We start from the raw sequence: 14682 nt of genomic DNA, 5'->3' as shown, positions 1-14682 counted from the left end.
ATTAAAAAGATTCGAATCCATAGAACTATTCATTCACGAGTCATACATCTCTAGCAGCAACCAAAACAACTGCACTTGACTTCCGGACCGCCGGTCAAACACCATGGCGCCTGGTGTCGGACTGATGTCGGTTCTCCTGCTGACACTTCCATTGGTCACGGCAAGTATCAACTTTGTCTGTTTGGTTAAACAGTATCCCTTAGACCAAACGTAAATCTCTGGTTACTAATAGATGCATTGGCTAGTGTGCAGATGTGTTGTCCATTAGGCTACTTGTATGTGTGAAATTATGATTTAATTTGTGCCTTTTTGCGAAAAGTATCCTACTTTTAGCGTTTTGCAATTCAGACGCTGTTTGTAGATGATTATTCTTGCTTTGAGAGATTCGGTTGGACTTTCTGTCTGATGTTATGTAAAAATGCGGAAAGTTCGTTCAGACTTTCATGAGTCTTGTGACATGTCATGTGAGGATGTCAGTAATCAAACATAAACCCTTTACATGGTATTGACAATTATGTATAACTGTTATTTAGTAAATGCGTTAAATGCACGAAAGAATAGTGAGGTTTTACCTAAACGTGTAAAAATTCACAATCCGCTGATGATGTGATATTTTAAGGAAAATGACAACTGTTTGTCATCATTTATTCATCCTCATGTTGTTCCATATCAGTATGATTTTGTTGCAGTATAAACATAATTATTTTCCAGGATGGTGAAAAGCTGCTCTTTTCCATATAATGAAAGTGAATGGGGACTGGGACTGTTGTGAGAAAGAGAAGAAAAAAAGTCTTCCGATGACGTTGTGCAATTTTTATGTCAATTATGATAAGCTACAAGACATAGGTGAACCATGACTTTGGTCATGTATTTGTCCTTTGGAGCTCAAATACCAATCAAATTCACTATATATATATATATATATATATATAGGTTTAGATATTCTGCAGAATATCTTTGTTTGTGTTCAGTGAAAGAAAGAAAACCAGGCTGGAACATGAGGCTGAGTAAATGACATAATTACACTCTCTGAAATACTGTACTGTAATTTTTTAATTGGGTGATATGTTCTTTTACCTTTTAAAAAACGTTTTTCATGTTTTTAAAGCACACTGTGTCTTCTTGTTTTTTTTTTAGTATGCTGCAACACCCAGTTTCTCCATTGATTACCGTCAAAACTGCTTCCTTAAAGATGGAGAGCCATTTCGCTACATCTCCGGCAGCATCCACTACAGCAGGATTCCCAGAGTCTACTGGAAGGACAGGCTACTCAAGATGTACATGGCTGGTTTGAACGCCATCCAGACGTAAGAGGAACTGACTATGATTCAGTGTCAGTCATATGCAATATTTAGGGTTCACACACTCATGGAAAATTGCTCGTTGCAGATACGGTTAATTCTGAAATTGTTTTGTAATATGTAGTAATTAATAGAAATTTGTTGGCCAGAACCCTGAATATTATTTTTTGTCTAACTATGTATCGAATAAGCTGATTCAAACACAGATTTTCCAAAAGCCCAAATTCACCTTCAGGTATGTGCCATGGAACTTCCACGAGCCGGTGCCTGGTCAGTATGACTTCAGTGGGGATCGGGATCTAGAGCACTTCCTACAGCTGTGCCAAGACATCGGCCTGCTAGTTATAATGAGACCAGGTCCCTACATCTGTGCAGAATGGGATATGGTGAGAAAAAAACTAAGAGACAGTTAAATAATAGTCATTTTTTACATACATGTTCTATGAAGTTAATCATTCTGATTTAATTACGGTGATATTTAAACTGTTTTTTCATAGAATGCTTAAAAAAACTTGAATAGATTCTTTTAGAATCATTAGAAGACTCATGTAAAGAATGATGTAATGTTTCAAATGTTATTTTAAATTTTAAACAGTATTCCAATATTTCAACAAATAAGCAATTGTGCACAGTGAAAAGAAAAACATACTGAAAATGTGATGGAGTGTGACTTCTTTTCTGACCAGAATTGGCTCAATATTTTTATTTTAGGGAGGTTTGCCTTCCTGGCTGTTGAGAAAGAAAGATATTGTCCTGCGATCATCTGATCCAGGTGATGCAGTTATTGATTAACCTCAAATAAGAAAATGTGCAGTTGAATGAGTGAAGTGTGTAGCTTATAAGCTACAGTAATGACTTTGGAGCTTTTTATATTGTTCTAGATTACATTGCAGCTGTGGATAAGTGGATGGGGAAGTTGTTGCCCATCATAAACCATTACTTGTACCAGAACGGTGGACCCATCATTACTGTGCAAGTAAGACATTATTATATATAACAATCACACTGATGAAAGTAACATCTGTTTGTAGGTGTGTGTATGTTACATATTTATTTACACATTTGAATATATATATTTTACACCTTGCATAGTGCAAAACCTACGTTATTGGAAAGTGATATTTCCTGTTGGGCTGGTGTATTCACAACTGCCCATTTCTTTTCCACCATTATATAATATTCAAATTGTCTGCTAAGGATTTCCATGGGTGTGAATATTTTTTTTTACTGTAGCACCTATTTATTTATGTTTTCCACCTTTTTCAGGACGCTTACATAATTTTTAATTTTTTAATTTTTTATTCCATATACGCAGGTAGAGAATGAATACGGCAGTTACTTTGCCTGTGATTATAACTATATGCGGCATCTCAGCCAGCTGTTTCGCTCTTATCTGGGTGAAGAGGTGGTCCTGTTCACCACAGATGGAGCGGGTGTGGGTTATCTCAAGTGTGGATCCCTCCAGGGCATCTATGCCACTGTTGACTTCGGACCAGGTTTGCATATCCTATATATCACCCATATCACTTACATATACTGTATTTCACCTTCACATTCCTTAGAGTTTTAAAAATGCTGATCACTTAACCTCTGGAGCCAAGAGCACAGCTGTGCATTACAACTCTGAAATTCAGTATAAATTCTGTTGTATTTTCGTGCAGGTTCAAACGTGACTGCTGCTTTTGCAGCACAGAGACATGCAGAGCCACGTGGTCCTTTGGTAAAAACCATAAACCTTATTCAAAGCTGTTTAGAATTACAATTACTTCTGTAGTTGAAGTCAAAAGTTTACATACCCCTTGCAGAATCTGCAAAATGTTAAAAATGCATTTTGTATGGTCCCTCTTATTTTGGTAAAATTAACATTTTGCAGATTCTGCAAGGTGTACAGTATGTAAATTTTGACTCTAACTGTATTTATTAAGCCAATGCTTTTATCTGAAACAATAAAATGTGATGCTCCTTGTGCATAAACATTTCCTGTTGAAATGAAGGCAGTTTTTTTTCCCCAGGTGAATTCTGAGTTCTACACAGGCTGGTTGGATCACTGGGGCAAGAAACACTCTGTCATTCCCACAGCTGCTGTGGTCAAGAGCCTTAATGAAATTCTGCAAGTGGGAGCCAATGTTAACTTGTGAGTTGGTTGCCCATAATAACAACTAATCTGAGATATCCATTTTGTGAAAGAAATTGATTTTTTGTAATTGATTTTTTTCCCCATTGTTTTCTAGATATATGTTCATCGGTGGAACTAACTTTGGCTATTGGAATGGTAGGTTTTGGAGATTTGTACCTCAAAAATAAATAAGAATGCGTCTTGATTCATGTTCAACATTACAGGTGCCAATTCTCCTTATGGTCCTCAACCAACCAGCTATGACTATGACGCCTCGCTTACAGAAGCTGGAGACCTGACAAAGAAGTATTTCGCCATAAGAGAAGTCATCAGCATGGTAAAGATGATTTTTGATTGAGAAATGCAATGGCCAGTAATGATGCAAATTGATCTTGGTGGTTGTTTTTATGTTTTTTAAAAACAGTACAAAGAGATACCAGAAGGAATACTGCCTCCATCAACACCTAAATTTGCTTATGGGCAAGTGCAAATGAAAAAGGTAAATTGTGTATTGCATCTTTGCCTTTCTACTGTTGTAATATGATATATAATTTCTGTTTTCTGTATAACATCTCATTTTTTTCTTCTGACTGAAGTGTGAATGATCTCTGTGTCCTCGCAGCTCAAGACCGTGTCTGAGTCTTTAGATTTAATATCTGTCTCTGGCCCTGTAAAAACTCTTTACCCACCAACATTTACTGAAATGAATCAGGTATGCCCACATATTGTCAGTAAATTTGAAGTTAGTATCAGAAATGTTCCCTCTGTCTTATTTGTGCATTGATTACGAATGTCTCATTTTCTTGCCAGGGGTTTGGCTTTGTGCTGTATCAAACTGTGTTACCCTTCAACTGTTTGAAGCCCACCCCGCTGTCGTCTCCACTAAATGGAGTCCATGATCGGGCATATATATCCATTGATGGTGTAAGCAGCACTGTTTTACTCTGTTGACTGCCTTACTGAGCTATGAGTTACTCAATCATAATAGCTGCAATGTTGAAATGACTCCGTCTGTAAGATTTTAACATGTGATAAAGTCTGTGCACAAATTTATATATGATTGGGCATTTTTGCGTAACACACTACTGTTCAGAAGTTTGAGACAGTAAGATGAAGCATCACAACTGTTTTTAAGATTGATAATAATCATAAATGTTTCTTAAAAAGCAAATCAGCATATTAGAATGATTTCTGATGGATCACGTGACACTAAAACTGGAGTAATGATGCTGAAAATTCAACTTTGTATTCTGTTTTAAAACATATTCAAAAATTTGAATTGCAAGAATATTTCAAAATGTTACTGTTTTTGCTGTATTTTTGATTAAATAATTGTTGAGCATAAGGGACATTACAAAATCTTACTGACTCCAAACTTTGGAATAGGAGTGTAATCGTTTGATTTCATCATGTGCATATTAAATCCTTTCATTGTTTAGATTGCTGCTGGTATTTTGGAGAGGAACAAGGCACTCACCATCAATATAACAGGAAAAGCTGGCAGCCGTGTGGACATCCTGGTGGAGAACATGGGCAGAATCAACTACGGCAAAGAAATTAATGATTTTAAGGCAACCAAACCTTTCCTATCCACTTCCCGTTTTACAGATTTTCAGTTCTAACAACGTTCTAGCACAAAATAAATAAAAATAAAAGTGAAATAAAAATAAATTAAACCTAAATAATATTTAAAAAAAAAAGAAAATATTAAGTAGTAATATTAAATATGAGTAATATTAAAAAATCATAAAAATAAAAGCGCTAGTGCTGTCAATTGATTAAAAATATATAATTGCTAATTAATTACACGTATTATCTGAAATTAATCACAGTTCCACCAGTTTTTAAATATACTTTTATATTGCAATCATTTCACACTCAATCTTCAAATGAATGTAAAAACAACATAAAGACAGTATATTTTTAATATTTGTTCATTTTTTGTGACTGAAGATGAGTATCACTGATGCCAATATTACTGATGTCTCCAGGAAATTGTTCAGTATATTTGAGAGCCAACAATTTAAAAAAAAAAAAAAAATTTACTTTAAAATATAACATATTAAAACAATCTTCACATAAACCCATTGTTTACCTGTGCCCTTTAGCAAGCAGGAAATATAAAGAAATTGAATAAAGTTATCAAACGGTAAATACTAAATTAAATATAGATGAATCCTTAATGTTACAAAAGTTATTGATTTCCTCTTAGTTCGTTTGTACTTTGATTAACAGACATCACAGCAGCTGGGTTATTAGGTGATTGGCTGCTGTTACTTTAAGAGCTGCTGCTGCTGAACGTGACACGGATCTGACATGCATGCTAAAGCAATAAGCCTCCTTATTGCTTTTATAAAACGGTTATTCCATATACGTAGCCAAAGTCCCTTTAAGACAAGTCATTTCACTCGGCGGCAATCTTTGAAACGCCTCTCGGGCATGCAAGTGCAGCTCCTATCTCTCTGAATGGGGAAACATCAAATTCTCCAAAACTCTTCACTAAGCTCATGATTAAATTTCATATTTGAAAACAACAATAAAATTCTACAACAACAGGCTCATAAAACTTGTTTCTTATGTTCAAATACTGCATCAAACAGCTTGCTATTGATGCTAGACCAGCCAATGCACATGCCTGTTGACGCATGCCTGTTGACGCGATGACACGAGGACTTTACCAATCAACGATTGGCTCTTTCCTTTAAAAGGCGTGGCTTATTCGCCATTCATAAGTAATAGGAGTGCAGGTTTCCTATATATAAAGTCCTTGACGTAGCAAGGTTTCACAAAATAAAACAGAGCAAATAAAGTGTATTGATATAAATAAAAACAGTATTTTTCCACCAAACAATGTAGTTCCTCAGAAACAGTTGTGGTTGCAACAAAGTGGTTGCCAAGCAACACACAAAAGTAAACAAAGGTGTATGTTTGTAGAGTAATTTACAACAGCTTAGAATGCGGCTCAACCAATCAGAATCAAGAACCGGAATTATCCGTTTTATAATTGTAGTTTCATTCTGTCTTTAATATGAAATGTGACCCTGAACCAGTCACAAGAGTACATTTTTTTTTAAAATTGAGGATTGGACAATATTTGGCCGAGATATGACTGTTTGAAAATCTGGAATCTGAGGGTGCAAAAAAATCTAAATATTGAGAAAATCGCCTTAGCAATTTCTTAGCAATGCATATTACTAATCAAAAATTACGTTTTGATATATTTACGGTAGGAAATTTACAAAATATTTTCATACATAATCTTTAATTAATATCCTAATGATTTTTGGCATAGAAGAAAAATGGATAATGACCCATACAATGTATTTTGGCTATTGCTACAAATATACCCGTGCTAATTATGACTAGTTTTGACTAGTCTTGTTTTACTGACAGGACTGGTAAATTATTTTTTTCTCATCTGACTGCAGTTCACTGTTGTTCTACTGAAGTTGGAGTGTACATCTGAAAAGTCTCCCACTTGATGTGATCGTAAAGACGTTGTGCGACTAAATAAACACACTTGTCAAGAAAAAAGAGACAGAAGCAGCAGTTGTGAGTGGGGTGGCCAACCCTAGCCACGCTCCTGCACTAATTGCGTTAAATATTTCTAATGCTATTAAACAGGAAAAATTAATCGACTGCGTTAACATTCTAATTTTGAAAGCTCTAAACAGCACATTAAATTTTTAACATCTGAAGGAATAATAACTATTATATTATCATATTTTTAATCTTTCTTCCCTTTTCCATTTCTCTTTTTCATTTCCTCTCTCTGTTCCTCAGGGCCTGGTGTTTAATCTGACTCTGGGTGCTGATTTTCTGAGTAATTGGACGGTGTACTCTCTGAACATCGATGAAGCAGTGCAGCAGGGCCTGTTGTCGGCATCGAGCAGATTCATCTCCACCTCCAGCAGGTTCGCCACCTCTCCTCCTACTGTGCTTTCACCTCCAACCTTCTACGCTGGCAGCTTCATCATCCCTAACGGCATTCCTGACCTCCCTCAGGACACATACATCCAGTTTCCCAACTGGAGGAAGGTAGGAGTCCTAACCACTTCTGTTGGTTATATTAAAACCCATTTATAACTGTGAAGAGATCAGGATTATAACGGGATAATAACATACTTTTAATTTCAGGGTCAAGTGTGGATTAACGGTTTTAATGTGGGCCGCTACTGGCCGTCCCGTGGGCCACAGGTGACCCTCTTTGTCCCAGCCCACCTGCTCAGCACCTCCGTCCAAAACAACATAACTGTTCTGGAGTTGGAGGCGTCACCTTGCTCCTCTGGTTCCTGCACGGTGGAGTTCACTGATACTCCCATCATAAACGCCACAGTGAAGTCAACCGGCCTCTACAAGAGAGGTCCAGCAGACTTTTGGAGTAGAACGATATTAGATTAAAACATGCACATTACACATTTGTCTGATTTAAAGGAATCTAAAACATGAAGTAGGAAGTTGTGAAGAATATGACACGCATCAGTACTGTATGGAATATATGATCACTGTGAATGTACAGTAACATCTCGCCAATTCTCAGGTGTCAAAGCTGCTTAGACAAGGAGCTGTGATCTTAATTTTAATGCACTAGATCTCTGCTGAAATCCTTCTATTCTTTGCACTTTTAATGATTTTAAATAATACTAGAAATCTAGAAGGCTTTATTTAGCCAATTTAGCCAATTAATTTTTGCAAATGTTGGATACTGCTTTTTAATATGTCACTATAAAATATTGATGAATGTTTTTGTATTTGTATACCGTATGTCTTTTTAATTGTACTGTTAAAGCCATACAGAAATCTTTCATTGTTTGTAAAATAAACGACGATTTTATACATGCAGACTTCATCAGTGAGATATATGGTGTTTTCTGGGGTGTTTTACAAGAATTTTGTTTTCTATGTGACATCTTTAAAATGAGCAGCGATTCACTTATGGTGTGCATTTTTCAAAGCATGTTCACCTTTTCTTGTGTATACGGGCCATTCTATTGAATAGGTGCAAACTGCTTTCCCACACCCAAAAAAACACATTTAATAAGCGTTTAACTATTCACTTAAGTACTCTCTTTCATAGCTAGAAGGTGTGAATAGATAGCTCCCATCATTTGAGGTAAACTCTTTCTGTAACTTCAAGCAATGTCACTACCAAACACCATTTTCTACAATTAAACACACTTTTTTGGGAGTTATTCCATAACATTTAGTTCAGAACCGTGCTAGCCAACAATGTGCTGATTTTTGAAATCTTAAATTTTGAAGCTAGCTTCAAAATTATCTAAAATTCTTCACCAAATTTTTCAGTAGTGACATCATTGATTTTTTTTTGGGTGGTATCTCATAATATTGTCACTACCATAACAGTCATGACCGAACCTGGGGGAAATAAACAACATTTTAGTACAGTTATGCAATTTTTTTGTATTTTACGTCGTATTTTGGTTTGCAAGTTAAAATTCTGTAATGTGATATGGTTGCTACCAAAACATTACTGTCACTACCAAAAATGTGCAGTCACGACCAAAACATGGGATATTTTGTCAAAAAAAAAAGTATACTGAATGATCAGCTAAGATGTTATGATATATTTTGGTTCAATGTATATTCAAACTAATGATCCTTAACTTTAAAATCGGTATGATCAACTTTTTCCTTTTTACAAAGAAAAACTGGATACAAAATACAACAAATCTCCTAAATTACTCTTGAAATAATGCTGAAAAAATGTATAATATAGCAAAAAATAAATATTTACAATGTAGATGTAAGTAAAATCTTAGGTCAGATTAACCCTAATTAAATTGCTATTAGTGTTTCGGTAGTGACAAATTTGGGGAGAGGACAAATATTCCAAAAACTGAACGTACAATATGAGAATTAACTGCACAATAACTAAAAATGGGTACCTTGGATATTACACAATTTGCATACATATTTTCAAGACGTTTCTAACTCTTCGGACAATTTCTGTAGATAACTGCAAATATTATTTTGCATAAAGCTAATGATGGCATGCAAAAAACACTGGGAGGATTAAAACTGCTCATTATGGCAGAAAGACGATGACTGTCAAATAAACCGCCGATTCTTTGAAACATTATGCTTCTTCTTTCAGTTTCTAAAATTTTATAATAATAATGTTTGTTGCTGTTGTGGAAATACTAAACAATAATACAATTCTGTTTATCTGGGTCTCAAAAAACTAAAATGTTGAATGGAAAGTGGACTGAGACGCAACTAAAATGCAGCATAAGCCACTTTTAAAAGAGAAAGACAGCGTGAACAGAAGAAAACTTTTTAGTTTTTTCTTTTTTGTCTATCCGTTTTGATCAGGACGTGTGAAACCCTAAAAGTTTACAACATTGAGTCCACCGCTCGTGCTCGTGCCTGTGTCCGCGTCTGTGTTGATTGAGGTTGCGACGTGCGCGCATTCGTAAACGTAACCGGAAATGGAGTTGTCGTCACAGCGAAGGGTGTGTGCAATATGGTAAGTGACAATCGTAAGCTTTTATCGCTTTAAACTAAAACATTAATACCATTCTTCAATAATATAGACAGTACAAAACACGCAAAATTTAATTACTTCGTTTTTTTATTCGCAAAAGTCTCAAGTATGTCGTTTCAAACACAGTAACGTTAGCCTGTTAGCTCTCATGCTAGCCAACGTCAAACAACTTTAATGTACGAAATATTGAACATTAGGCTGCTGTGTCAGTTAAATATATTTAAATTATATATGGCATGAAAAGCTGCTTCGTGCATTTAAACGCTGCCAAAATAATTTTATTATATAGTCAACTGAATAATAATACATAGCGACCTGGTAAAGAGCACTTTAAGCACTTGTGAGTTTGACTTGTTTGGTTTTTTATTTTTTAATTGGACAAATATATGTTTTTTTAAATATACTATTTAAAATGCTTGTTACTAATGTATGGGTGAATGTAAAAAAATGTAAATAATATAATAAAATTTTTATTTATTTATTTATTTAAAAGTTTTGTTGCTATACCATTTGTAATATGAAGTCGGTGACTAACGTGACTAACCACGGTTTGTTTTGTTGTTACGTGCCATGTTTTTTATCATACAATTATAGGTATGGATTATTTCACTATTTCACATGCATAAATCAGATTTGCTCATGATGCTTAGCTACCTGCCTAAATGCCTCGAAACTGGGAGTGTCTTTGGCAAATCCTGGGACGTAGTCCTCCTTAAAAATGTGTCAACTTGTTACTTATGTAAACATAGTTTGTTTGACTACTTTGAGATTAAATCACACTCTTCTCTGTTTCAGATGATGCACTTCTTTGGACCTTAAGAAGGATTATGTCTGTGAGGATGAGATCTGACGTTTTGCACTAGAAAGTATAGGAGGATGAAAAGCAACCTCTGTCATCAAAAACTGTACAAATGATATGACCATTCTCCTCTTATCAGTCTCCACACTCATCTACTAAAGAGTTAATTGCTGGCCATCTACAGAAAGTCTTTTTATATTACATCATCGAAACCATGGTGGACAACCGATATGCCACGGCGCTGGTCATCGGCTCTGTGCTGAGCCTGCTTGCCACGGTCTATCTCTCCGTTGCAATGGGAACGCAGCACTGGTACCAGTACCACAGCCAGCCGGCCAGCAATGATGCCAACAACGGCTCAGACCTGCAGACTATGCGGCATGAGTTTGAGGCAGAGGAAAGCGATGAGAGGAACTACAGCAATGCTCTGTTTCGGCTTAATGGCACGCTGGGTCTCTGGTGGCGCTGCATTCTGGTGCCCCGAGACTCGCCCTGGTTTAGAGAGCCTGGTGAGAGGAGGATGTTCCACTTTGTAATTTATGATTATGTATTATTATTAGTTGTGCATTAGGTTAAAAATGAATGCTAACTGCATGTTGCTTTTTTTGCTCTCTGTGTCCTTTTTTTCCAGATCCGATAATGGTGACAAAATGTCAGGCCTTTACTTTGCAACAGCAGTGGGAATCCAAGTACATACTTCCTGGAAATGTTAACAGCGGAGAAGATCTGCTGCGTACATGTACGTCCTGACTCTAAATCAATCATGTATACACACCTATACGCTCTAGGGCTTTCTTTAGATGCTATTCAATTTTATTTACAGTTGACGTCAAAAGTTTGCGTCCCCCTTTCAGAATCATTAAAAATGTCATACAAGGGATCATACAAAATGCTTGTTATTGTTTATTTTTGTACTGACCTGAATAAGATATTTCACATAAAAGATATTTACATATAGTCCACAAGAGAAAATAATAGTTGAGTTTATAAAAATGACCCAGTTAAAAAGTTTATATCTCCTTGATTCTTAATACTCTGTTGTTACCTGAATGATTTTTTTTGTTTAGTGGTAGTTGTTCATGAGTCCCTTGTTTGTCCTGAACAGTTAAACTGCCTGCTGTTCTTCAGAAAAATCCTTAAGGTCCCACAAATTCTTTGGATTTTTTAGCATTTTTGTGTATTTGAGCCCTTTCCAGCAATGACAGTATGATTTTGAGATCCATCTTTTCACACTGAGGACAACTGAGAGACTTGTATGCAACTAATACAGAAGGTTCACTCACTGATCCTCCAGAAGGAAAAAACGCACATTAAGAGCCGGGGGGTGAAAACTTTCGAATTTGAAGATCAGGGTAAATTTAATGTATGTACATTAAAAAGAAGTACACATCTCCATTTTGTTCAAAAGTTTTCACCCCTCAGCTCTTAATGCATGCTTAAGAACAAGGGACTCATGAACAACCATCACTAAACAAAAAAAACAAAAAACAAAAAAAAACCAGATGTGGTTCATTCAGGTAACAACATTGTATCAAGAATCAAGGGGATGTAAACTTTTTTTAAAAATTCAACTATTATTTTCTCTTGTGGACTATTGTGCAATATCTTATTCAGGTCAGTACCAAATAAACAACAACATGCATTTTGTATGATCCCTCTTATTTTGGTAAACATTTGTAATAATTCTGAAAGGGGGAGGCAAACGTCTGATATAGAAATATAAAGAAAGATTGAAGACTGTAATAATGATACTGAAAATTCAGCTTTGCATCACAGAAATAAATTACATTTTAAAATATATTTAAATAGAAAACCGTTTTTTCAGTTGTAATATTTCACAATATTAGTGCTTTTACTGTATTTTAGATCAAATAAATGCAATTTTGGTGAGCATAGGAGACGTCTTGTAATCCACAAACTTTTGAATGGTTTGAATTTTTGTCATTTATATATTTTTTTTAATACTTTTTTGTAAACCTAGGTTAAAACTATGCTGCCTAGTTTTATATACCCATTAAAATCATCTTGAAGACAACAGCTCTTTGACTAGCACGCATAGTAAAAACATTGCTTTGACATAAAATGATTTTCCATTTAATAACAGCAATGAAAAGAGTTCTCAATATTGCTTTTAATGCTTATTGCATTCACTTAAAATTTGTTTTTGCCCAGACACAGTCTAAACAAGGTTTTTTTTTTTTTTTTTGTTTTGTTTTTTTTAAAAGTAAGTATCATTCATATATACTACAGTGTTTGTCTTAAAGAGATAGTTCACCCAAAAATGAAAATTGTCATTAATTACTCAGCCTCATGTCGTTCTTAACCCGTATGGGTTTGGAACAACATGAGTGTGAGTAATTATTAACAGAATTTTAATTTATGGTTGAACCATCCCTTTAAGCAGCCAGCTAGTGACAGGATGTTTAGTCATTTGCTTTGTCATTATGTTTTGAATGTTTGTGTCCTCAGACCTGTGGAAGTGTCAGTTTCTGTTGCCGCTGGTCTCTGTGGGGCTGGTGTTTCTCGCGGCGTTGATCGGAGTGTGCGCCTGCCTTTGCCGCAGTATCACTCCCACACTATTCGTAGGGCTGCTACATCTGCTGGCCGGTAAGACAGAAATACAAGCCAATGCCTGTATATCACACAGCTCCCACAAAAAAAATTAACCTATTTATGTCGTTTTCCCAGGCCTGTGTTCCGTGGCCACCGTATGCTGTTTTCTCACTGGCATCCATTTGCTACACGAATTATCCGACCTGCCCGAAGGGATGGACCGTTCTCCAGGCTGGTCTTTGTTTTTGGCCCTGGTCTCGTCTCCGCTGCAAATCATGGCTGCTGCGCTCTTCATATGGGCCGCGAGAAGCCACCGCCAACACTACACTCGAATGACAGCATATAGAGTTGCCTAAGCAATAAAGGACTGACCGTACAGTCGCCGAAGCGATTGTACGCTCTCACAGAAAGCACACAGCCATGCTCGCTTCAGCGGCTGCTTTTACCACTAACCAAGCTAAAGTTATGAAGGAAACCGCTCAGAACACACTGCTCAAAGTAGGTTAGTAGGTTAACTAACACCGTCCACCCATAGCACTCTCCTGTGAATATATTAATCTTTTGAAGGTTCTTCCTACTATATAACTGCCTTTTTAACCACTCTGTTAGCATCTGTGCTGTTGCTCAACAGAAAAGCATCTATGAACACTATAAACAACAGTAGTTATTCAGGGCTTCACCTTTTGTTTTGTCACACTTGTTGACTAAACTTATTTTGATGTGTAGGGTTAGTTTCATCTCCTAGTCGTGTTTTAAATAACACCTCTGTTTTTTTTTTATTCAGCCTAGATTGTAGCTACTCAGTGATATCTTGAAGCGAATGCATTGTACTAGTGCTTCCAAGATGCAATAGGATTTTGCCTTGGCCTGAAAGACTGAACGTTTGTATGTGTCACAAGCATTAACCACTTGAGCCTTTTGTGTTTTCCTGAACATTTGGTTTGCTTATTTATTATTTTTTTCTTGTGCTTTGCATTGGTTATACCATTGTTTACCATTTAGTTTCTCTTTGAGAATGTATTTCTTTATGTATTTTACTTGTTTAGTAAATTTTAGAATCAATATTTTGTGATGGTTCTGGTAGCAATTTGAAACCATCTCTGCTGTGGTTTATATACGTATTTATACTTCATATAAAACATTTAACTAGTGATTTTCACCATTATGTCTTTTTTTTTATATACTTGCAGATTTACTAAGCAGGTTAGGATTGCATAGTGTGATGTTACGACATCAAAATTAATGCATATGCAGCCAAAACTGACACTCAAAACATTGTTGAAATTAGTGCGGAGGCACAGTTTAATTTTGTATCTCACAATGTGGACAAGTGACTTAAAACATTCAGTTACTGTCATTCATCACGTATATTACACGCACTTTGACGTAATGCATTGATGATTGCAGT

General features: G+C 35.8%; 2 protein-coding genes across 2 annotated transcripts; both read left to right on the top strand.

Annotated features, from left to right (window-relative positions):
• The first annotated feature begins 22 nt into the window (after positions 1 to 22).
• Positions 23 to 8266, top strand: glb1 (galactosidase, beta 1). The gene is made up of 16 exons (XM_051119055.1): positions 23 to 160; positions 1138 to 1307; positions 1537 to 1687; positions 2013 to 2073; positions 2183 to 2277; positions 2617 to 2797; positions 2963 to 3021; positions 3314 to 3435; positions 3533 to 3573; positions 3642 to 3754; positions 3842 to 3916; positions 4040 to 4129; positions 4228 to 4341; positions 4857 to 4988; positions 7201 to 7455; positions 7555 to 8266. Exons 1-16 carry the CDS (start codon positions 104 to 106, stop codon positions 7816 to 7818), a joined length of 1980 nt encoding a protein of 659 aa, XP_050975012.1. The 5' UTR covers positions 23 to 103; the 3' UTR covers positions 7819 to 8266.
• Positions 8267 to 9803: 1537 nt separating this feature from the next.
• Positions 9804 to 14147, top strand: cldnd1b (claudin domain containing 1b). The gene is made up of 5 exons (XM_051109319.1): positions 9804 to 9904; positions 10718 to 11230; positions 11353 to 11460; positions 13191 to 13328; positions 13410 to 14147. Exons 2-5 carry the CDS (start codon positions 10936 to 10938, stop codon positions 13628 to 13630), a joined length of 762 nt encoding a protein of 253 aa, XP_050965276.1. The 5' UTR covers positions 9804 to 9904; positions 10718 to 10935; the 3' UTR covers positions 13631 to 14147.
• The last annotated feature ends 535 nt before the right edge of the window (positions 14148 to 14682 follow it).

This window comes from Labeo rohita, chromosome 1, assembly GCF_022985175.1.
Source record: "Labeo rohita strain BAU-BD-2019 chromosome 1, IGBB_LRoh.1.0, whole genome shotgun sequence".
In the NCBI taxonomy this organism is placed as follows: domain Eukaryota; kingdom Metazoa; phylum Chordata; class Actinopteri; order Cypriniformes; family Cyprinidae; genus Labeo; species Labeo rohita.
This window is presented reverse-complemented; position numbering and strand designations above follow the sequence as displayed.

Bases quoted from the DNA above. Each gene is read 5' to 3' on its own strand.
- glb1 (XM_051119055.1), top strand. From the start codon at position 104: ATGGCGCCTGGTGTCGGACTGATGTCGGTTCTCCTGCTGACACTTCCA. The intron at 2,798-2,962 runs GTTTGCATATCC...ATTTTCGTGCAG, and splicing joins CACTGTTGACTTCGGACCAG to GTTCAAACGTGACTGCTGCT. The intron at 3,755-3,841 runs GTAAAGATGATT...TTTTAAAAACAG, and splicing joins TAAGAGAAGTCATCAGCATG to TACAAAGAGATACCAGAAGG.
- cldnd1b (XM_051109319.1), top strand. From the start codon at position 10,936: ATGGTGGACAACCGATATGCCACGGCGCTGGTCATCGGCTCTGTGCTG. The intron at 11,231-11,352 runs GTGAGAGGAGGA...CTTTTTTTCCAG, and splicing joins GCCCTGGTTTAGAGAGCCTG to ATCCGATAATGGTGACAAAA. The intron at 11,461-13,190 runs GTACGTCCTGAC...TTGTGTCCTCAG, and splicing joins AGAAGATCTGCTGCGTACAT to ACCTGTGGAAGTGTCAGTTT.